The following is a 25013-nucleotide window of genomic DNA, read 5'->3' on the forward strand; positions in this document are numbered from 1 at the left end:
TGATTTATATAGGGTAGGTAATACTTTGAAAGATTAATGATGAAAAGGGAAAACATGATGAGCATCAAAAACTGTGTTTGATCTCAGAAGAATCTGAAAATGGAGGCTGAGAAAAGTAAATCATACACTAAAGAGCTTAGATTTATTCTGAAAAGCTGGAATATCTTTCAATATATTTGAGAAGAATAATCTAAATAAATTGATGTTCTTAAAAGATAAGTCCAGCAGAACTGAAGAGCATAGGGTAGATGAAAAAATGTGCTACAATGTGGTAAGTCAGAAGATTAATCAAAGATGACCCCAAAGATTCCAAATTTGGGGTGTGGGAGATGGAAATGCCATTAACCAAGATAATGAGTCAATGAAAAAGAACTGTTGTGATGAGATGTGTTAAAGATAATTAACTATAACTTGGAATATCAAAACGGAAGTGAATGTATTTAGCTGATAATTTTAAAAGACAGCCAGAGTTAAATTAGGACCAGAGATGTAAATCTAAATCCATTCTCATTGTGTCTATGTCCTCTTAAGAGTGAGTGCAAATGCTCTGAAAGGAGCTCTTTTAGCACTGCTAAATTTAGGATAGAGACAGAACAAAGAGGTGTCCAAGGACAGAAACAACTGCATTTAGCAGAGAGTAACAAATAAATCAGCATAATTAAATAAGAAGTCAGAGAGCTGAGGAAAAACAAAGAGGAGAATTTTTATTTTATTTTATTTTTTTATTATTATTATACTTTAAGTTCTAGGGTACATGTGCATAACGTGCAGGTTTGTTACATATGTATACTTGTGCCATGTTGGTGTGCTGCACCCATCAACTCGTCAGCACCCATCAACTCGTCAAAGAGGAGAATTTTTTACAAGCAGGAAGAGTTTCAGTGGTACTTAGTGTGGAGTACTACCGAGAGTTCATGTACAATGAAGTCGGAGATGAGAATTCTATATGGAGGGCAAGTAAGGAATCTTTTAAGACTTTGATAGCACTGTGTTTTTGATAAGAACAAGATACAGAGTACACATCATTGAATGGAAAAGCACCAGGTGTTCACTATCCTTTGGACAGCTCATGCAGGGAAACGACATGTCTTTCCGGAAATAAAGTTTGTGTTAGAAATTCAAGCATATTTTGGGCCAGTGTGATTATGAAGAATCTAACCATGTACAGAAAGTTGTGGAGGGAGAGCAGGGATGTGAGAGAGGGAAAAACAAAGATGGAGCAAGATCATAGAGGAGATGAGAAAATATAGAACATAGGTAGAAAACCAGAGGAATGAGGGATGGTGGATACCAATAATGTTTCATGTGAAGGTGAAGCTAATGTCAAGTTGCTGATCAAATAGCTTGTAAGTGTGGGAAACTCTGGCAAGAATAAAGAAAACAGAATGTGGATGGCATTTTGTTATGATGAAGTGAGGCTGGGAAGGAAGTAGGAGGTGAGTTTTTAATACATAGAATGGTTCAACTTCATTTTTTTTCAGGATTGGAATTAACTGGGCATGGATCATGTGAAATCACAAATACCTTAAGCATACTGAGATTTACTAAAGTAGATTCACGTTACAGAAGTGGACTCCCCTGGTATGGACAGGTAAAAAAAAAAATTTTTTTTTAACATAATCACAATTTGGGGCATGAGGTTTTTAAGAAAATGAAGTTTTAAATCACAAAATCAAAATTTATTTTAAAAAGTAATATTTCAGATAGGAAAAAAGTACAGCAGATTATCATTTAAAAAGCAAATATAATCACAAAATCCAGAAAAACAAAGCATGTTTTATTAACTTCCTAACACATCTCTGTAATACATTTGTGTAGTTCAGCTGCATACTCTTTGATTGTCTCTTTATAAACAATGATTTTGTAACATAATTTTTATGGAAAGAATTCAAACATATTCTTTCACCTACATGATTGAATTTTTTATTACTGGTAGTTTTTAAAGTTGTTTTCCATTTCAAAGTTTCATATAGATATCAATATTGGTAAATTGTAGAGCCAATAATTTAGTAAACTATCCATTTTCTTTCATATAAGAGATGCAAGATTTCTAGGTATTTTAAGTTATCTTTTGTAGTAACTAGTTTTTGAACTAACAGTTCATGGGCAAACGTTTCAAGCTATATTTTGAATTTTATATCTGATATTTTATACTTGAATTTTAGATTTTCTTCATTTATCCTAGTATTTCATATTAAATTATCAAGAAATTAATAAATATATAGATATAGTTTCATATGGCCATTTCAGGTAGAGAGAAGATCATGAGAAAAACTGATGACTTGAAGGGTGAGTATGACATGGTCAGAAATGTAAGATAAAAGGGAGACTGTCTAAGGCTCTAGGTATGAAACAGTTTTTCGAGAGCAAAGCACTAAAAAGCAGCCAGTGTGATGACAGCTTAGGTTAAAGACATGACCAAATTGACTGAATAATTGCAGGCAAGCAAGAACAGCTATTAAGGTCTTTTGAGATATGGTAAGAATTTTGGATTGAGAAGTGAAGAAAGAAGAAGTTTTAAGAAAGAGAGTAACATGATCAGGTTAGCTCAGGCTGTATAGAATGGTTTAAACAAGAATGAAGCAGCAAGGAAATGCAGAAGATTAAATAGAAAGCTACTGGAAACCAGATGGGAAAAATATTGTGGTTTTAACTAGAATGGTAGCAGCAGATTTGGAGAGAAGCAGATAGAATCAATATATATTTGATGGGAGATGGGGAGAGGAGATAGCACTTGACAATAAGTTTGAGATAAGCACTGAAAGCGAGAAAACGACTCATTTAAAAAAACCCCACTCCTCAGTATTCCTGCATCAGTTATCTGATAGATGGAAGAACCATATACTGAAAGAGAGAACACTGGGGGTGGAGAAAGTTTGGGAAGGTAGTGTAATGATCCCACTTTTTGATATTCTCAATTTGAGTGCCCATGAGATATCCAAATAGAACTATTCAAGATTTTGAGATCTGTTGCATAACAGGATGATTATAGTCAGTAATAATATATTGTACATTTCAAAATAATAAATAAATTACAAATGTCTCATCTGAAAAAGTGGTAAGTGAGGTGATATATATGTTAGTATATTTAATCATTCCACATTGTATACATATATAGAGACATCACATTGTACCCAGGAAATTTATGTAATTATGATTTGTGAATTTAGAATAATCATGGAAAATAAACTGCCATTTAGCTTTCAAACTCATTTTTAAAAAGAAGTATTAAAAAGAAAAATCATAGTTTAGAGTTCAGAAAACAAGTCTCATTTTCAGATTCTAAGATCTTCAGTAAATGACAGGGAGGGACCTGGAGGTAAACATGACAGAGTGGAAGATGTTATTGCCATATGACACTTTAACCAACTATGACTTTTATATCTGTAGGTTCTTCTAGTCAATGAAAACCATCAGCCAATCACCAACAAAACTGTAGATGTTCATGTGAATACTAGATACTATTTCAGTGCAACTACTGATGAGCGTGGCTTGGTGAACATTTCCATGGACACCACCAACTACATATCACCTTTTCTCACAGTTTCAGTAAGTGGAAAGGGGCATCTGGGACCAAAAAGATAGAGATTATTGTGGCCAGGAAAATTTAAAGATATTTGAGAAGCACGTGAACTCTAGGAGTTAAAAAAAAAAAAAGTGATAAAGAGTAAAATGTAAATTAAACAACATGGAGACCTAAATTATAAAAACGGAAAAGTCTGCCAGAAATCTTTTACTTGTAGGTAAACTCTGTTGACAATATGATTTAGGTTCAAGAGACATTGAATAGATCATCTTGATATTCCTTTGAAAAATGGAATATTTTTATAATTCTAATATAAGTAAGATCTTGTTTGGCTTCTTTGGCATACTACTATTTTTTTTTTTTTTTTTTTTTTTGAGACGGAGTCTGGCGCTGTCGCCCAGGCTGGAGTGCAGTGGCGCGATCTCGGCTCACTGCAAGCTCCGCCTCCCGGGTTCACGCCATTCTCCTGCCTCAGCCTCCTGAGTAGCTGGGACTACAGGCGCCCACCACCGCGCCCGGCTAATTTTTTGTATTTTTAGTAGAGACGGGGTTTCACTGTGGTCTCGATCTCCTGACCTTGTGATCCGCCCGCCTCGGCCTCCCAAAGTGCTGGGATTACAGGCGTGAGCCACCGCGCCCGGCCAGGCATACTACTATTTTTGTTCTGTGTTGAATATTCAAATATTCTTATGCAATTTGCAGCCATAGCGTGTTAAGAAAAAGTAATTGACCTTGTTTATGAATGAATACCATCTACTAAATCAGTACAGCATAAGCTTAAATGATCTCAAGGGGAAGCAGTTTATAGATTATGCTATATTTAAGAAAGCAGCCTTCCTATATGGCTTTATTATATTGCTTTATGTATATACATAAAAATAAGTACATATAATATACATAGTTTTATATATTTTTGCAATCATATATATAATAGATATATATAAAACAGCTTATTTATTCTTCCATTAGGTCAAATACAAAGAGAGTAACAGTTCTTTTGATAACTGGTGGCTTGCTGAATTTCATAAGCAAGCATCTCATACTGCAAAGCATTTTTTTTCCCCAAGCAAGAGTTATATTCACCTCAAACCTACTATTGGTACTTTGACCTGTGGACAAACCCAGGAGATTCAAGTACACTATATCCTGAATAAACAGATTCTCAAGGATGAAAAAGAATTAACCTTCTACTATTTGGTAAGAATAAGAGCCACTGTAGCTCTTTCTAATTGTATAGACTCCAAAATTGCTGGGTTCCTGTCTAAGTAATGCCATTTACAAGATAACAATAATATATTTTTTGTTGTTTTTATGCTCAAAGAGAAGTGACTTCCTAACAAATATTAATGCTTTAATTTCTCATTTATGCTCTGGTCACCACTGAAACTTTTAGAATTTTTCCTTGCAGAGTTCCAATGGCAATTTGTTGAGCAGGAGAGGAAAGAGCCTAGGATAAAATGTTTTTAGTCAAAGAGAAAATTTTTTCTTAGAACTCAGTAGATAAATAAGCAAAGGCTGAGAGCCATGAACTACTTCAAAAGGAAATAAAACTTATAAACAATCTTCTGGGAAAATATTCAATTGTAATTATTTTACAAAGCTCATGACTGGTGTGATTGCAAGGAAAAGGTACATGAATAGGCAGACTATACATAGGAGTGATACTTTTGAGGCCAATATTCCCATGAATGCCCCCAAATTTAAAATGTCCAAGGCTAATAGTTACTCAAATAAGTCATTTTAAGAAGAAAAAGTTAAATATAGGGAATTCTGTATAAGAGCATTAACTATCAATAACATTTTCTTAATTCCATAAAAAAATTAGAAAAATTAACAATACATTTGAATTTCCTAGATTTATTGCTTCCTAGATATATGACCTTGGATAATTTACCTAATTTCATCTGGAAAGGCAAATGTCAGTCATCTCACTTTAGTCCTGGAAATAATATGAATACCTACTTCATAGAATTATAGTGTAAATTAAACAATTAAATTAACAGTAAATTACTTAGTTCAGTTCCTGGCATATAGAGAATGTGCATACATTTAGTTTTTTTTAAAAATAGGGGCAATAATAGAGAATAGTTATGCATAGTTAATATCTGCCTTCACTATATATTGCTTTGCATAAGGTAGATGTTTGAAATGTTTGTTGAAAAAATACATAAATTTTGTTTACATATTTACATATAATATATTAGGAGTGATAAATATTAGATAAAATAGTAAAACATTATAAAATTGTATATTTTTATTTAAAGTATGTAAAGACACATATATGAAGATATTGAAAAGGAAGTTTAGTGATCAAAATGACTTCTAGGTTGGGGTAATAAGGTTATGATTCACCCATATGTCATGAATGTTTTAAAGTTAGGTTAAAATGTATTCTTTTAAATAATAATGAATATATTTCCCTCTGTCTTCAGATTAAAGCAAGAGGAAAAATCTCCCAATCAGGAAGCCACGTGTTATCCATTGAACAGGGAAACAGTAAGTATTTTCAAGATTTCCTTTTTCTTTCCTCCCTCATCTTGTCAAATTCTGAACAATTTAGCAATTTGGAGCTATTTTCACATTAGAAGAAACAGTCATCAACCTCTTCATCCAAAGATGAAGAAGCTGATGTAATAGGATGACATACTGGGTTCGCTTTAGCCCAGTTAAAATTTTTTCTTCTTTTATATAGCATTTCTACATTTTAAATTTTATTCCTAAACTAATATATATTCATTTTATGTCTTAAATGTCTTTAAAATGCAGAAAATAATTGAAAAATATGGAAAATAACCACAGAAAAATTTTACTTTGTGTGCTTGTATATGCATTGCCTATGACTACTGAAATAGATTATCACAAATTTATGGGCTTAAAACAACACTTCTAATTCTTTGTTTTAGTGCCTTAAAATACCACTTCTGTCTTCTAGTTCTGGAGGTCAGAAGTCTCACTAGGCTAAACTCAAGGTGTCAGGACTGCATTCCTGCTGCAGCTTGAGGGCAGACTGTTTCCTTGCCTTTTCCAGCTTCTAGAGACCTCTTGCATTCTTTGGCTTGTGGTTCCTTTCTCTATCTTCAAATTCAGCCACATACCATCTTCAAATCTCTCTCACCTTCCTGTCTTCCTCCTAGAAAGATCCTTGTGATTACATTGGGCCCACTTGGATAATCCAGAATAAACTTCACACCTCAAGATCCTTAATTTAATCACTTCTGCAAAGGCCCTTTTGCCATATGAAGTAACATATGGAGAAGTTTTGAAAACTGAATAGCTTCAGGGGCCGTTATTCTATTTACCACAATCTTCCCATTGGCCCCAGAGATTCACATTCATCCGTCATACAGAGTGCATTCACTCTATCCATCATCGGTAGAAGCCTCAATCCATTACAGCATTAACACAAGATTAAAAGCTCACAGTCTCATCAGCTCAAAAGTTCCAAATCTCAACATCTCAATCATCTAAATTAGGTGTTAATGAGGTCCTGGACATAATCCATCCTAGGGCAAAAAGAGTCATTAGTCCTAAGAAGTGCTGAAATCTGGCTGGGAAAACAACGTAGTTTTAACACCTGGGAATAATCCTCTTTAGTTCATTTCTCTGTCCTCTGGGCTCAAGAATCCATTCATGGAATCATTCACCCTTTTTCATGAAGGATGCATTTGCAGCTGAATTGTTTTATCAGACCTTGTTTCCTGCTTGCATAATTTGAGAGGTCTGACATTCTTTTATTCTATACTCTCTCTGTCCCTTTCAGTTGAAGCTGACCATGTTTCTATTAGTATAAACTTTTCAAGAGCCATGTAGGTCTCCTGTGTGTCACAGAGATTCATTCCGTTAAACAAAAAGCCTCTTCGTTGACATTTGCTGGATAATTCTATCTCCAGTTTTGGCTTTTGTTGAGATGGGTAAGGGTATCTAAGAGTCATGCACTTCGAAGAGCCCTTTTTTGTGACTAAATTACTCTGACATTTTAATTTATCTGCAAATAAAATCTTTAGCAAAAGTTTGTCCAGTCACATCATAGCTTTCTTCTAGAGCACAATTTCCTGACAGTGAATGTCTTAATTTTACCGAATTTTGCAATCTAGATAAGCTGAGAAATTTCCAAATTATCAAGTTCTAGTTCATTTTTGATGACTAATTCCTCATTCGATTTATTTTTCTCCTTTCCAGTTTTGTTATAAGCAGGAAGAAGAAACCAGACTGACCCTTTAACACTTTTCTTTAAAGATTTCTCCCTAAATATCTGAATTCATTAATATTTGGTATTTCTTTTTCTTAAATATTTTGTTGAATTTACCAGTGAAGCCATCTGGACATAGAATTTTCTTCATGAGAAGATTTTAAATACAAATTTATTTTCTTTAATGAAGTGCAATTTAAGTTTGCAACTACTTTAGTAAATTTTTGGTTGTGTATGTCATTTAAAATCGTGTCTATTTTTCTAAACAGTCTAATTTATTTACATAAAATAGTCCATAATATTCTTTTATAGTTTTAAAATATCTGAATTTCTATAGTGATAGAACCTCTTTCATTCAAGATACTTATAATTTATGTCTTCTTTTGATCAGTTTGGCTAGAAGCTTCTCAATTGTATTGATCATTTCAAACAGGTAGTTTTTTGTTTAATTGATTTTCTCTCTGTTTTTTTTTTTTATGTCATTGGTATCCACTGATCTTTATCAGTAAAAGATTGATTTTAATTTAGTCTTCTTTCTATACTTTCTTCATGAGGATGCCAGAGTCATTGATTGAGACCTTTCTTCTTTTCCAATACAAGGGTTTAGTGTTACACATTTTCCTGTTAATAATACTTTAGTTGCATCCCATAATATTTACATGTGATACTTTCATTTTGAATCAGTTCAGAATATTTTCTACTTTCCTTTTTGATTTCTTCTTTGAACGATGAGTTATTCAGAAGTGTGTTATTTAATTTCTAAATGGGAGATATTTTAGAGATCTTTCTGTTACTGATTTCTAATTTAATGACTTTATGATTGTATGACTTTAATTCTTTTAAATTTATGGAGATATTTTATAGCTCAGAAAATATGGTCTATCTTGGTAAATGTTAGAATGCGTATTCTGCTGCTGTTAAGTGGAGTGTTGTCTGAATGTCTTTGAGGTCAACTGGGTTAATAGAATTTCTCTATCTTAAGATCACACTTTTCTTCTTTATTTCCTTAATAATCACAAATATCTCTTAATTCCTGTTATCTTAGGAAGAATGCTTAACATTTCATAAAAAGATAAGTAAAAAAATATATTTTTTACAAAAGATAAGTACAGATGGCCTATTTACTTGTTACCTGTTGTCCCCAAGTTAAATCTGATAAAGAAATACTAGACTTCTTTTTGTTTGTTTGTTTCAAATTTTGAAACAAAATTGAATATTTAGGAGCTATCACTGACTGAATTAACGGAGCTCAAATAAATTTTCAAATAAAAATTGATTTTTAATTAGTCAGCTAACTCAACTATTTACAACTTTTCCTTTAAATAGTCGTGTAAAGTTTAATTGAAATAATTTTCTTTTATTTTTTTTCGAAATGGAATCTTGCTCTGTGGCCCAGGCTGGAGTGCAGTGGCGCCATCTCGGTTCATTGAAAGTTCTGCCTCCCAGGTTCACGCCATTCTCCTGCCTCAGCCTCCTGAGTAGTGGGGACTACAGGTGCCCGCCACCACGCCCGACTAATTTTTTGTATTTTTAGTAGAGACGGGGTTTCACCGTGTTAGCCAGGATGGTCTTGATCTCCTGACCTTGTGATCCACCTGCCTCAGCCTCCCAAAGTGCTGGGATTACAGGCCTGAGCCACCACACCCAGCCTAAAATACCTTTTTAATTAATTATGAATTTAAGTATGATTTAAAAGTATTAATGTTTGTTTGTAATTTTTTTGAGCTCCAGATTAGCCTCTTAATTAATTTCCTGTAACTCTACTTCTAGATGAAAACCCTTTTTTCATAGACTTTCTCCCAGTCTTTTTGAGCCAGAAAGAGGCTTCTAAGGTCATGATAAGGATGTAATACCCACACTCTAAGACCCCGCTCACCAGAGGTCCTTCTTAGGTCTGTAACATCTCTTAGGTCTATATAATCTCTTACTGATTGTTTTCTTTCTGCTTGAAATAAAACACAAAATTTGAATACATTCATTCAAATATGAAACATTGACTCTAAATTTCCATTTAATCCTTGATTTTATGTTATTGGACATTGTACTGATTTTTTTAGAGCAGGTAAGGTTGTCTCTAATAACGTAAGAAAAAGTTACTGCCTAACAAAGCAATATCTTCAAAGTTTGTTTCTGCAGTGGAGTTTAAATCCTGTATGGATTGAGTCCTAAGGTGGTGGGGTGGGGAGAAGAAGTGTCCCTCTCTTTAAGAAAAAATATACTTCATTTTATTTAATGACAGCTATGTAAATGGTTGTTTTGACTTTGACATTTTGGAAACTCAATGAAAAACTTAAGTACTCTAGTATAATAACCACTTTGTTGCAGCTTCCTAATAAAATTAACTCCTGAAATGTTTAACCCTGCTCCAGAATTCCACGTTCATTCGGCTTTCATCTTACTGTTTCAAATTTTGACTGTGCTGTTCCTCTGTATTTTCATGAAAGCTGCCCTCAAATCTTTTATAGATACGGGAAGGGTACAATTTTTAAAGAATAATTTTATGCTACAAAGATCAAACTTAGAACATTTATGAAGAAAATCAAGTGGAAGGTTACATAAGCACTATGTAGTTCACACAGAGGACAACCACTAAGATGAACACACAGAATTCTATTATAAAAATCAAAGGCTCACAAGGCTTTTTATGTGATTTGTGTCTGTATCCCTGCTGTATTATAAATGACCTGAAGGAAAAAACTGTGTTGCCTTCTTTATGTTGCCCTTACACACACAAGAATTATAACCAAAAGTGTCTAGAAGTTCTCTTTCTTCTCTCTTGACTGCTTTCTGAATAATATATTTCAATTTAGAAATAGAGACATGTATTAAATGTCTTTTTGCTTCTTAAGCAGAGGAAATGAACAATTAAACCTGATATAGGAAAACTGTCATTAGCTCATGTTAAGGATTAAGGAAATGTCATTTTAAGGGAAAACGTCATTAGCTCAGCATATATCTATTGAACACTACTACCTGCACAGTGGTATAAATGCAGGTCTTTTTTTTTTTTTTTTTTTTTAATTTATTTATTATTATACTGTAAGTTGTAGGGTACATGTGCATAACGTGCAGGTTTTTTACATATGTATACTTGTGCCTTGTTGGTGTGCTGCACCCATCAACTCGTCATTTACATCAGGTATAACTCCCAATGCAATCCCTCCCCCCTCCCCCCTCCCCATGATAGGCCCCGGTGTGTGATGTTCCCCTTCCCGAGTCCAAGTGATCTCATTGTTCAGTTCCCACCTATGAGTGAGAACATGCGGTGTTTGGTTTTCTGTTCTTGTGATAGTTTGCTAAGAATGATGGATTCCAGCTGCATCCACTTCAGTGTGCTCCAAATGTAAAGAAAGTCCATAGTTGGAAATGCCTTTTTAAAAAATAAAATTGATAATTCTGTTGCTGGCCGGGCGCGGTGGCTCAAGCCTGTAATCCCAGCACTTTGGGAGGCCGAGATGGGCGGATCATGAGGTCAGGAGATCGAGACTATCCTGGCTAACGAGGTGAAACCCCGCCTCTATCACTAAAAAAGTACAAAACACAGCCGGGCTGGTGGCATGCCTGTAGTCCCAGCTACTCGGGAGGCTGAGGCAGGAGAATGGCGTGAACTGAGGCTGAGCTTGCAGTGAGCTGGAGATCCGCCACTGCACTCCAGCCTGGGGACAGAGCGAGACCTGGCCTCAAAAAAAAAAAAAAAAAAAAAAAAAAAAAAGATAATTCTGTTGCTAATGTATGATACTGGACTTGTTCTTCTTTTTCAATCCTCCAGTGAAAGGAGTGTTTTCCTTCTCCTTTCGAGTGGAATCAGACTCTGCTCCTCATGCTCACCTGCTTGTTTACACTGTTTTACCTAATGGAGAAATTGTTGCAGACGCCGACAAGCTTGAGATTGAAAATTGTTTTGCCAACAAGGTGGGTTGTTTTGTTTAAGACTAGTCCTTTTATTCTTCTCCCATGGTGATGTGTGGAAAAGAAGGTAATAAGGAAGATAGCCATACGGTGCTCCTAAAACATTTCTCCCAACTACTTCTAAAGGCGGAGAGTGATGTCACACTGAGAGGTCTAGTGCTGACATCCAAAATAGGCAATCATAAACACAGTTTTTAAAAAGTCTCTTGTTTTGTTATAAAATTCATATGAATTTTAAAATCAAGTCATCTATAAACCTTTAATAGTTTTAATTTTAAAATCTTTTGTTGCTAATATTTTCGATTAAAAATGATGCCTCATAAGGCTGTGCCAATTGTACCCCATCAGACACTGGCACACTTCCATGTACCGCTACAGACACCAGTAAGTTGTCATGAGTTTAAACTCAGCTTGATAATATAGAACAGATGAGAAACAGCCTGGACACTTTAAAAATAATGGTAGCACAAAAATTTAACATAGGTTCAAATGGCATATTTTTTATTTAAGGAATGCAGAGCTGCCATGTGAAGCTCACTGAGATACGAGTATGCTTTATTCCAACAGAATTTGGTGCTGTTTATCTGATTTTCACTACTCTGGCAGCATAATCCTAACGTTAGCAATCAGATAAGAGCTGCCTACTTCAAATGCCTGTTTTCAAATAAACCTGGAAGGAATTTTTTTTTTTTTTAACATGGGCTTTGTGGAGATTCCAACAAAATGTGTTTATAGCAAGTGAACATTTCTGCCCTGAGACCTATATTTAGGTTATCTTGTTTTAAATATACAGTGAAATAAGAAAAATACACAGTGGATTCTGATGTAAACCTTTAATTCCACCTTACTAAAGAGTGCTATTAAACCTGGATGATGTGTCCAAGAAGCATAGCGTCTGTTCTGTTTGCATTTCTGTGTGTTTCATACCCACTGGGAAGAGACTCCTTCATGCTTCAGTACCTTTACTGTTAATGATGGGTAGTTAGTTGGTTGTTAAATCTCGGAATGGCCAAGTTATGCTCCGGCTTTCAGCACATCTTATTCATTCTCTCTGTGGGGTCTCTTTTGGGTGGGTCAGTATCCTCTTCACACTCTGGAAATGAGAGAAGTATTATAAAACAGAATTGGCAGAAAAGTGACTTTCTCCCTGGACTCCAGTCTGAAAAACACTTCTGATTTTGCAAAACCTGTGACAGTCCCTGTGCAACAGTATACAACTTCACCATAGAAGCAAAAGCCCATGGACATTATATTCAATCACTTCATGTTAAATACCTTTTAAATCATCATTGACTGGAACTGAAGATCCGCTGTAAAAAATAACATGAACAAAGATTCATAAGAAGATTCAGAAGAAAGTTGACTACCACAAAAATTAGAAAAACAGTAGATCTATTAAAATTACAAATTAAGCACCCTAAAAATGAGAGATCTTGGCGGGATGGTGAGCAAATAAATAGTACACTGAGGATGTGAGGAAAGATCCCAAGTCAGACATGCATCCTTGCAAAATGATACATTTAAAATTTTTTTCAATCTTTGCTGAAACAGAGAAAAATAGTTTTCTATTCAAACTTCATATACTTATTTTTTCACTTAAAAACAACAGATTTAGTGTACACATTAAATATTATGTAATAGTTGGAATCATTTGTTATACTCAACTGGATATAATTATTCCTTAAGAATAACATTGGTAATAATATATGAGGTACAGATTGCTTTGAAATATGCCTTAAAGTTACATTTCATATCAGTAAAACATTTTCTATTTTCTAACATGTCCACTTCTTGTTAATAGTGTTTTTAGTTTATTATAATCCCAAATTACTTGTTCTTTTGACATGGACAGTCACTAACATATTTTAATGAACTTAAATTTTCTAAAAATAACAAATATATTTCAAAGAGATTCTCCATAAGCAATGTTTTCATAGTATATTGAATTAGAAAGATGAATACTACTGCATCTTGAAGATAAATAGTCACTGATTTTTTTCATATATGTCTTCTGATAAGTGATTCCAAACTGCTGTATTAATTCAGTAGACCACAAAGCTGGATTGTCATAGTGAAATTTAGCAACATAAGTCAGATGTTATTTAGCTAAACATATTGATATTTCATTCCAATACAAATCAGTTTTCAGTCCAAGAGTCGAGGAAGTTACCTGATGCTACTACTGTATAACTCAGATTCTACTCAAGAAATGTCTATATCAACAGAAGGAACTAATAGATTTACTTACCAATTAATTTTTTTGGCCAGAGTAGAATCAAATCTTTGGGAAGATTCTGCACAATTTCCTGTTGTTCTTTATTCACCATTGTTTAAATTGCCTGAACCAATGAACTCTTAGGCTGTATATTAGATATTTATTTTATTAAATGGACCAATAAATCCCCAATCATGATGCACAGTCCCACACTGCTTTAGAATTTCAGATGACTGAGACTGCCAACTGGAGGAGACTTCTGTTGACTGGTCCTAGGGGTGAAATGTGATTTTTCACATCACCATGCAAATGACACACAGTCATCACAAGAACACTGCACAGAGATAGGTCAGTGATAGCAAGGTATGCATCTTTCTTGTACCTGTGTTTTCAGTTCAATGCAGCGTTTTATTTCTATATGATTAAAGTCAATTGATATTTCACCAGTTATGTAAGGAATAGAAAACCTGAGTTAACTGGCATCACATTTCCAGGTTGTTCCAGAGACACTGAATTGGTAGTTCCTAGGCTGTTCATCTCTTAATCCTGCTCTAAGATGAATAAAGAGAAAGGAAGTATAGAAAAGACTACCCTTAGCCTGGAGTAGAAGGAAGGCTGGTTACTGTAATAATTATAAAAGTGTCTGCTTTAATCATATCCTTTTTACAGGTAACTTTGAGATTCTCCTCAGCTCAGAGCCTGCCAGCCTCAAACACCCACCTGAAAGTGACAGCCACGCCCCTCTCCCTCTGTGCCCTCCGTGCTGTAGACCAGAGTGTGCTGCTCATGAAGCCGGAAGCTGAGCTCTCACCTCAATCTGTGAGTCCCATTCCAGCCTTGGAGATCATGAAATGCTCACATGATAAGATCATTTTTGGAAGTTAAAGTTCCAAAAATGTTTGCAAAAAGCAAGTTCTTCAGAGTAAGAGGCATGATGTAGTTCCACAACAAGCAGAAATTGCATAAAGTACTTTACAGACTTTATCTCATTGTATTCTCTGTTATATTCTCATTGAGGGAGCAATCTTGCTTGCCAAAACAATCTGTGCTATGCCTGGCACAGAATCTTTTTTTTAACTTTTATTTTAAGTTCTGGGGTACATGTGCCAGATGTACAGGTTTGTTACATAGGTAAACATTTGCCATGGTGATTTGCTGCACAGATCAACCCATCACCTATCTAGGGGTTTTCTAGATATAGGATCATGTCATCAGTGAACAAAGATAATACGTAGGTATTAAGCCCAGCATCCATTAGCTATTCTTCTTGATGCTGTCCCTCCCCCTGCTCCTACCCCAACAGGCCCCAATGTGGGTTGTTCCATGCCATGTATTAATGTGTTCTCAGCATTCAGCTCCCACTTATAAGTGAGAACATTCAGTGTTTGATTTTCCGTTCCAGCGTTAGTTTGCTGAGGATAACGGCTTCCAGCTCCATCCATGTCCCTGCAAAGAACATGATCTCATTTTTTATGACTGCAGAGTATTCCATGGTGTATATGTACCTCATTTTCTTTATCCAGTCTATCATTGATGGGCATTTAGGTTGATTCCATGTCTTTGCTATTGTGAATAGTACTGCAATGAACATCTATAATAGAATGATTTCTATTCCTTTGGGTATATACCCAGTAATGAGATTGCTGGATCAAATGGTATTTCTGCTTCTAGATCTTTGAGGAATCGCCACACTGTCTTCCACAGTGGTTGAACTAATTTGCATTCCCACCAACTTTGTAAAAGTGTGCCTTTTTCTCTCCAACCTCACCCCCATCTGTTGTTTCTTGCCTTGTTAATAATCACCATTCTGACTGGTGTGAGATGGTGAAAGACTGTTATGATTTCAGTTCTTCTCATCACCACGTAGCACTTACTCTAAAATCGATCACATAATTGGAAGTAAAACCTTCCTCAGCAAATGCAAAAGAACTGACATAATAACAAACAGTCTCTCAGACCACAGCGCAATCAAATTAGAACTCAAGATTAAGAAACTCACTCAAAACCACACAATTACATGCAAATTGAATAATCTGCTCCTGAATGACTCCTGGGTAAATAATGAAATTAAGGCAGAAACGAAGAAGTTTTTTGATGGAGAGTTCTGTAGATATCTATCAGGTCCACTTGATCCAGAGCTGAGTTCAGGTCCTGAATATCTTTGTTAATTTTCTGTCTTGATGATCTGTCTAATATTGTCAGTGGAGTGTTAAACTCTCCCATATTATTGTGTGGGAGTCTAAGTCTCTTTGTAATTCTCTAAGAACTTGCTTTATGAAACTAGGTGCTCCTGTATTGGGTGCATATATATTTAGGTAGTTAGCTCTTCTTGTTGAATTGAACCCTTTACCATTATGTAATGCCCTTGTCTTTTTTCATCTTTGTTGGTTTAAAGTTTGTTTTATTAGAAACTAGGATTATGACCTCTGCTTTTTTCTGTTTTCTCTTTTTTGGTAAATTTTCCACCACTCCTTTATTTTTAGCCTATGTGTGTCTTTGCACATGAGATGGGTCTCTTGAAGACACATACTGATAGGTCTTGACTCTATCATCTTGCCTAGCACAGAATCTTACGTACAAAAGAAGATTGAAACATTTTAAATGAGTGAGTAAATAAATAATAATTATTTGAGAAGGGTATTATTAATTTAATATTATGATGAAGAAAACACAACTAGGATATATTAAAAATAGGGTTAGCGTTTCTACAGGAAAGTGAACAAAATAACAAACTGGTTGGTTAAATTGTTCCAATAATAAACATTCCCTGAGCATATGACCTATTCCACTTGAGAAATAAGGCAATAATAAGAAATTGATGATAAAAACAATGCATTTTAAAGGAGGAATTTGATTCTAATTTCTTTTCTTTTAAATCCACTTCCTAACCCACCACTAATATAATTTCAAGAAATTATGCAAACATTTTATGCTTTTCTTAAAATCCAGACACTCACTCCCTGGTTTTAAGTGTGGACAAAAGAGAGTTTCCGTTCAATGTTGTCTTTAAAAATGTCTCTTGCAATGAAGCAATTTCAGAATAGCCCTATATTTTATTGGCTTCATGGTTCACTTATTTATTTAAGAAATATTTACTGCATCTTGACTATAAGATGGACTTTGTTTTGAGACCAGGATTATTAATGATGGACAATCCAGATTTGGTCTTTTACAATTTTGATTTATAACCTTGTGAGATATAAAAACAAATAAGCAAGCAACAAAAACATATAAATATATAATTCCAGATTTTTATAAATACTATGAAAAGAGTAAACAGAGTATTGACATCAAGAATAAAGGTGCTGAGAAATTTTTGAAATAGTTGAGTAATTTTGAAATTTTTACATTGGAGAATAGTGGAGAGGACAGAGCAAGTTTACAAAAAATGGAAGCTGCATGCCAAAGATTTTGAGTCAGAATGAATTTGGAGTGTACTGAAAAGGAAAAGGTAATCACCTAATATGTAACAGTGAGAGGGGAGGATGATAGAGGCTGCAGGTAGGATGAAAAACTAGGAAGATCATGGCAGGCTCTGTTTACTTGGTGTGGAGTTTGGAGTTGATAGTAAATGCAATGGTAAATCGATGAGGAAATTTACACAGGAGAGTGGACAATTGAGATGAATCTACTAAAAAGATCATATTTGCTGCTAAGAGTCTGGGAGCAAGAATGAAAGCACAAGAACAGTTACTAAGTTATTCCAGTAGCAAGATGACAAGTGACAGAAGCCACATTAGAAGGTCTGCAGGTGTGTTTAATGGCCTGAACACCGTATAGCTGAGCAGGTGGCCTTACACTAGGCTCTGGGCAAAACCAAAGTGGAATTGAATTATTTCTCAGTTGTCCCTGCACTTGGATTTTTCTTAAGCTAAACTTGGTCCTAATATGGTAGACTAAAAAGAAAACTCGATACAGCCTTAATCATATGAAATGAAAAAAGGAAATGAATCAAGTATTTACGGGGATTATTTTAGGTGAGAGGGCTGTGAGTGGTTTTTATTTTTTCATTACGTGGCTCTGACGTCCATATTTTCTACTTTCTTTTACAAGTAGGCATTTTTTTTTTCTGGGAAATAGAGACTGTTTTATTTTTACTCAACCAAAATGAATTTTGAGATTTTGATCAATTCATCACTCTATATATTACTTTCTTTTGCACAACAAAAGAATTAGAATCCATGACCTTTGATATCACTCCATGATTCTCTGTGTTGCTTTTCATAATGTAAGCATGGGCATGTTGAATAAACACCATAATCTTTTAAATCGCCTGTGGGACATTATCACATTTTAAAATTTGTTTAAAAGAAAGAGATTTTCTTTGTTCTCTCAATGTTGCAGGTCTATAACTTGCTACCAGTGAAGAGTCCATTTACCTTTAGAGTTGGAGGTCCTGCGGATGAATACGATGAAAAGTGCAACACTGCAAAAGACACAACTCACAGAGGAATCACTTCCACACCAAAGCAAGTCCTGGAGGGTGATGACATTTACCGTACCTTCATGGTAATTTTTTTTCCTAAAGCATAACAAAAATTGATTTCTACGTCTCTGTTTGGATGGAGAAACAATGGACTTCTAAGCTCTAGGATCTTTTCTCCCCTCCCTCTAACAGAATGATAACTAACAGAAAAATATTGAAATCTCAGAGACAGAGAACTTTGTGGACATACAGATGTTCACACATGAATTTCTCTACCACCTTAAACGCAAGTGGTTTACTTTTAGGCCCCAATCCTTAACCAAATGGATCCCAAAGCTGCTTACCACCATCATATTCCCCTCTCAGTGACTCTTGGGCATTCCAATATGTGAGAAAACCAAAACAAAATATTTTCCACAATGTGTCTGACACTCTCAAAAAGGTGAGCACCTTGTTGGTGGCCACCATCTCAGTCATTTGCACAATAAACACTGGCTGAATGAGTCCAGGCGCTGTGGCTCACACCTGTAATCCTTTGGGAGGCCGAGGCAGGCAGATCACGAGGTCAGGAGATCGAGACCATCCTGGCTAACACGGTGAAACTCCGTCTCTACTAAAAATACAAAAGAAAATTATCCGGGTGCAATGGTGGGCGCCTGTAGTCCCAGGTACTTGGGAGACTGAGGCAGGAGAATGGCGTGAACCCGGGAGGCGGAGCTTGCAGTGAGCCGAGATTGCAACACTGCACTCCAGCCTGGGCGACAGAGCGAAAGTCCGTCTCAGAAAAAAACAAAAAACAAAAAAAGCTTGTTGAATGAATACAGGATTGAATACATAAAGTGCAAAACTTTAGTCCTCACAAGGCAATAAAATTCCAGGAAAATTTAAAGTTGTCTTTCATTAAGAAAAGATTAACAAAACTTGTATTAGAAATGTCAAGATGTCTTAAAAATGTAATTATTTAGTATTAACTGAGCAGAATTATTCAGGATGTGAAATTAAATCTTATCACTATCAAAAAGCACTAAAAACTTTCATCATACCATCAGGAAAATATGTCATTCATCTGATAGAGCCCTACAGCTTAGCTGAAAGCCATTTAAATCTCTCTCTTCTGGACCTTCTGGAATCATAAATCAGATGGTAGAAGGATGAAAAGAATACTTCTTGGTTTATTAACTAGTTGTTTAATCTCTAAACATTTATTTCTGGTTTATTTCTTTCTGTTGCGTACGCAACCCCCATTGACAAGTGTGCTCAAGTGTCCCACAGTTTCCCAAATACTCTGAGATAAAACAGCAAATAATATTTATCTGTGACTAACATTGAAGAAGGGGGAAGACGGAAACAGGTGGACTGTAGACAACTGTGGGCATCTGAATGTGGGTTTTAGATGCAGACATTTGAGACAATTAAAAGAAACTGATAAAAAAAGAGGAAAGGACAACAGAAATGAGTTAAGCATAGATATTCAGGAAAAGCCATATCTTCTGGTAAAACATAAACAAAACAGAGTTTACTAAGATTGTAAAGAACAACCTCCAATATGCAAACCTTCCATTTAAAATGACAAGAAATAAGCAAAAAAATTCTCTCTGCAATAAAGCCGTAAGGAGAGCTCTCTATATGCATACATAGACATGGATATTTGTTTCATGCAGAAAAAGAAGTCTAAAATACTCCGTTTTAAGGATGCAAAAAAAAATTAAGGAGCATTAGAGTATACCAGAAAATATTTAAAAATAAGAATCAGAAACAGGTTTGAATTCCCACTCCTGTTCACTCAATAGCTTAATGAACTTGACCTTCTATGACTCTGTTTTTGTATTTATAAATAGCTGTCCTTATTATGTGTAATTTTCATGATGAGCCTATGAGCTATATGTAACATAATAGTGAAAGTACAATACAAATTCAAGAAATTACTTAGAGTCTCAAGATTGGATTGCCACTGTACTTTAACAATTAATTTTTTTCAGGCCATAGGATTAGATATTTTTACCAACTCAAAAATCCATAAGCCACCTTTGTGTCTACCACGAAGATTGCGTGCCAGCATAATAGGAGGTAAGGGTGCGATTTATTTGTCTGACAAAATAGAAGAAAAATTGTGCTTTATTGGGTTGCTTTAAGGTGAAAAGCTATTTTTCTAAGTATTGGATCTTGAGACTGCAGCAACTTCTTGGTAAGTTAGCCCCAAATAATATTTTTTCCTCAAATAGAGGATTTTTAAGCAATTATTGTTATTTTCTCTTTGACATCAAAATCAACTACCTTTTTGTTTTTGCTTTTAATAGTCTTGCCATTTTAGATCTTCCTTATCCATGGTGGATTCGATACCTGAATTAGTCAGAATTAGATTAAATGGTAGTAACAAACAAACTCCCACATCTCAGTGGGTAAGCATATAATAGTTTGGTTTTTGCTCATACAAAATCTACTTGTGAGTTCAGACGCTCTCCAGAACAGCTCCGTGCCAAACAGTGAGTCAGAGAGAACCAGTCTACCTTCCTCTGGTGACTCTGCCATCGCCAACGTGGCTTTCAGGGTCATACCTATGGGGAAGCAGGTTGCATGTGACTCTTAAAGCCAGGAGTAGGAATGGTTTACATCACTTCCGCCCATGTTCCTGCCCTAAATGCAAAAGAGGCTGAGAAATGGGAAGGCTCATGTGCATATTAACTGTCTCTGTCATATGTTCTTATGGAAAGTGAAGTGATTTATGTAATATTGAGCAAAAAGAGAGTAATGCAACTTTTGGCAGATACACTACCTCTGCATAGTCTCTTTGTGTGTTTCAAGTATACCTGGAAATGAGGAAAAGCTGAAAAGGGCCTAACTCAAAATTCTTTTCTACTGCCATCAGACATAGAGAAAATTTTCTCTGCGTGCTTGAATGTCTACCCAATTTACTTTGTAATAAAAAATGAGGATGGCAGTAAAAAGTGTTAAAAAAAAAAAAAAAAGGAATAAACACATTTTAATACAGCAGATGCATTGTCTGGGAAGGCAAGGAGTAACGTTCTAGTTGGAAACAAAGGAGTCATTAAGGATATTTCCTCCCCAGAAAAAAAAAAAAAAATCCTGTATAGTGAAAAAAGAACACTGTTTTAAGAACAAAGGGACAATTTTTCATCACACTCCTCTCTGCTATGACTCTGTGACTTTGGAAATTTGCAGACTCATTTAACCTTTCAGAGGCTCAATTTCTTTAAATCTGAAGTCAGAATGACAACACCAAACTCACTGAGGTATTGTGATTGTAAAAGGGAAAAAAAAATCATGATTCCTTTAATGGCATGTTTGTTTAAAAAAAAGAAACTGAAAAGCATGATTAATTCACTTTCATTTCACTAAGTGTGTATTTTCTTTTTAACCCTAAGAGAAAACAGATCAATGGAAACAAAGGTATGATTCAGAAAACCTGAAAACTCACAGTACATCATTACACTCTGACCCCAAATATTCTATAATATTCTACGCAAATTTTTCTTTTGGTGTTTGTTACTTATCCATTTTCTCCTTCTCATTTTCAGTTACATCACTTTAGTCTGTCTGTCATTATTTCATAGCTAGATTACTGAAAAACCATTCTAATTTACCTTCCTTGCCTTCAGCTTTTCTTTACCTCCATCTATCCTGCATGCCCTTAAACACTGCTTTTCTCAAGTCACTTATTTCTCAAATATAGTCACTACTTCCAGAATTCATAAGATTATTGCATTTAAGGTTTTAAAAGAGCACATCTATTATTTTATATATATCATATATGTATTTATAATTACACACATTACACACATATATAATTATCTTAAGAAAGTGATGCCCCAGAGATCAAAAGATATATTATAGAATACTATTATAATAAAGATATTTAAGATAATATTAACAATATATTAAGATTATATATATCTTATATATATGTGTAGCTTCTGATCTCTGTAATATCAATTTCTTTTTTATCAAGCTAACTAACTCCCGCCTTAACAGATCTTATTTATTTGTCTTAGCCTTCATGATGTTTTATTATATATTACACCTTCTGTTTACATAATTTTGGGAAACATATCCTGAAAATAACCATTCTACTCTAGAGGGTAAATTTTTATTATCCCTGTGAAGCACCCTTCCACCTTGGTGTATATGTTTGCACAGTCGTTTCCCGGGAATGCCTCCCCATTCTCCTCCGCCTCCCATCCATGAATGATCATCTTAGGTTCCGCTTTGGTTAAGTCTTTTCCAGCCTAACTAAAGTTGATTGTCTTTTCATTCCTGACTCCCCGTTGTCTATACCACATACTCCACTGAATCCTGTTGCTTATTGTTTATATCTCCATATTAATTCAATGTTGAAACAAACAAACAAAAAATCATTCCTGAAATCATCTTGCTTAACTAATATCCATTCCTCTTGTTTGATTCTCACTGCAAACAGAAGACATGTGAACACAATTTCAGGGTAAAAGCGTATTTGATGTATTAAATTACTCTTTATCCTTCCCTTCACCAGTTGAATAATCATCCTAGAGAGAGCTACATTTGTTTTTTTTTAATCAACTTTTATTTTAGATTCAGGAGGTACATGTACAGGTCATTTGTTTTTATTTATAAAGAAAAATATATTTAGCTCTAGATTCTGTTTGAAGAAAAAATAGGATTAGCTTTTCTATGGGAAAGTGAACAAAATAACAAGCTGATAGATTAAATTGTTCCAATAATAAACATTCCCTGAGCATATGACCTTATTCCACTTGAGAAATAAGGCAGCAATAAGAAATTGATTATAAAAAATGAGGTTCACACTGAGGCCTGTGTGTTGTCTTCCAGGACCAGGTCTGCGAGGCTTACCCCTAGGAGAAATAATGTGCCCAATGGTCGAAGAAGAACCTCAGATATTGCAAGTGGAAGAGATAGTCCGGAAGTACTTCCCTGAGACCTGGATCTGGGATTTGGTAGTAGTCGAGTAAGTTGTGTGTTGCCTGGAATTTAGTTTAGGAAAGGGTTTGAATCCTGCTGTATGACTGACTTTATCCCGGATTCCTGATCCTTTTAGTTCTGTTCTGCCCTTTGCTGGTAAATATTTAGGTTTATAGTTCATTTATCTCATAATTAAACAATGCTAATTTTTTTTCTAATTTGGTCTATAGATAAATAATAGAAAGTAGGATGCTACCAGCCCTCTTAAATAAAGGAAAGGGAAGGGGAGGGGAGGGAGATTGGAAGAAACAACAAAAGGAAGGAAAGAATGAAAGAAAAAAGGAAGAAAGAAAGGGAGGGAGGGAAGGAGGGACTAAGGGAGGTAGGGATAAAAAAAACTTTAAGACCTTACCAGGAACACCAACCCTTAGATCAAGTTTAGCATTTACCACACTAGGTTACTGAGTTATCATGTTCTAGGATCACCCATGCTTTGTGTTTAAAAAAAAAAAAAAAAAAGAGAGAGAGAGAGAGATTTGCTCACACTCCTCTTCTCTGCTCCTTCACTAGCTCATCAGGTGTAAGAGACCTGGTGATGCAGGTCCCTGACACCATCACGGAGTGGATGGCCAGCGCATTCTGCTTGTCTGGAACCACAGGGTTTGGCCTCTCTCCTGTCGTGTCTCTTCAAGCCTTCCAGCCTTTCTTCCTGGAACTCACCCTCCCTTATTCTGTGGTGCGAGGAGAAGCCTTCACACTCAAAGCCACTGTGTTTAACTACTTGTCCATTTGCATTCGGGTAAGGGCACTTCTCTGGAAGTGAATGAGAATAGAAGACAGTCACCATTCATTACCAGGTCTCCTAGGTAACCCCGGAAATCAGAACTGCATATGACATATCCTAATTTTGGAACAGACCTGGTACTAAAAGAAAAGGTACCTGACAGGTCCAAGGTGGTAAGGTTATATTCATTCAGGCTCCTACATCTGTGTATTCCTAAATTCAGACATTATGTCCACCTGGTTGCTTCATGTTTTTCACTAAACACCTCTTTCTTCTGTTGGCACAAGGCTAAATCCTAAACATTTATCCTAATTCCTGTCAGTTTTTCCATTTTCTTGTTTCAAACACCTAAACTACAAAGTGTCTGATACAGCTGGTCATGTTTGCATAGCTTCTCAGCGCCTCCAGACGGACGGACGTTGTCCCTCAGTCCACTTACCTGATGCACACAGCATCTTCCCCAGTATTCATCCTGTTCTGCGTCCCTTCATAAATTTGTGCTTGGGTGTCGGGGGACAGGTCATTGTGCAGCTAGAAGTCTCTTCCGCTTTCCTGGCTGTCCCAACAGAGAAGAATGAAGAATCTCACTGTGTCTGTAGAAATGGGCGGAAAACCGTGTCCTGGACTGTGACTCCAAAGTCACTGGGTGAGTAGTAACGCCATTAGCAAATTCCACTTCGTGTGCTCAGATGATTGTTTTTCTGCACTGACCCCAATACATACTTTTTCTCCTCCTTTAATACTAATCAAGAGGAAGACAACCACTAGATACACGGGGGAAACTGAAAAAGAAGAAACCGTTCAATATAAAATCACCATTTAACTCTTAAGAACTTTGTTCCCCAGGAAAGGTGAATTTCACAGCTACTGCAGAAGCCATGCATTCTCAGGAAGCGTGTAACAATGAGTTGACTGATGTCCCACCACTTGTGCAGAAGGACACTGTAGTCAAGCCCTTACTAGTTGAGGTATGTGAGTTTACTCTCTGTGAGTCTCAGAGCCCTTATTATTTCATACAGTGTTATCTAATATGCATCTGACAGTGAC

At 35.4% G+C, this 25013-nt stretch overlaps 1 protein-coding gene and 1 long non-coding RNA gene across 7 annotated transcripts in view; one reads left to right on the plus strand and one right to left on the minus strand.

The window, feature by feature from the left end:
- LOC100999246 (pregnancy zone protein-like) overlaps positions 1 to 25013 on the plus strand; it is a 52140-nt gene that overhangs the window by 12008 nt on the left and 15119 nt on the right. For both annotated transcript variants that reach the window (XM_021922006.2, XM_031650264.1), the window contains exons 10-21: positions 1482 to 1591; positions 3391 to 3549; positions 4496 to 4723; positions 5959 to 6022; positions 11485 to 11627; positions 14509 to 14658; positions 18184 to 18348; positions 20245 to 20332; positions 23093 to 23228; positions 23753 to 23981; positions 24486 to 24612; positions 24813 to 24934. In XM_021922006.2, the coding sequence (XP_021777698.1) occupies positions 1482 to 1591; positions 3391 to 3549; positions 4496 to 4723; positions 5959 to 6022; positions 11485 to 11627; positions 14509 to 14658; positions 18184 to 18348; positions 20245 to 20332; positions 23093 to 23228; positions 23753 to 23981; positions 24486 to 24612; positions 24813 to 24934 (1721 nt within the window). The remainder of the gene's footprint in view (positions 1 to 1481; positions 1592 to 3390; positions 3550 to 4495; positions 4724 to 5958; positions 6023 to 11484; positions 11628 to 14508; positions 14659 to 18183; positions 18349 to 20244; positions 20333 to 23092; positions 23229 to 23752; positions 23982 to 24485; positions 24613 to 24812; positions 24935 to 25013) is intronic.
- LOC100998887 overlaps positions 1 to 25013 on the minus strand; it is a 75087-nt gene that overhangs the window by 10694 nt on the left and 39380 nt on the right. Inside the window, exons 4-6 of one of the 5 annotated variants that reach the window (XR_004175998.1) lie at positions 24406 to 24522; positions 12900 to 12934; positions 11626 to 12717 (exon numbers count right to left, since the gene is read on the minus strand). This is a non-coding gene — a long non-coding RNA (uncharacterized LOC100998887). Of the gene's footprint in view, positions 1 to 11625; positions 12935 to 23909; positions 23996 to 24405; positions 24749 to 25013 lie in introns of those variants that run through there. The other 4 variants (XR_004176000.1, XR_004175996.1, XR_004175997.1 and 1 more) reach the window with 4 other exon arrangements.

The sequence above is a fragment of the Papio anubis genome, chromosome 9 (genome assembly GCF_008728515.1).
Source record: "Papio anubis isolate 15944 chromosome 9, Panubis1.0, whole genome shotgun sequence".
Classification (NCBI taxonomy): Eukaryota; Metazoa; Chordata; class Mammalia; order Primates; family Cercopithecidae; genus Papio; species Papio anubis.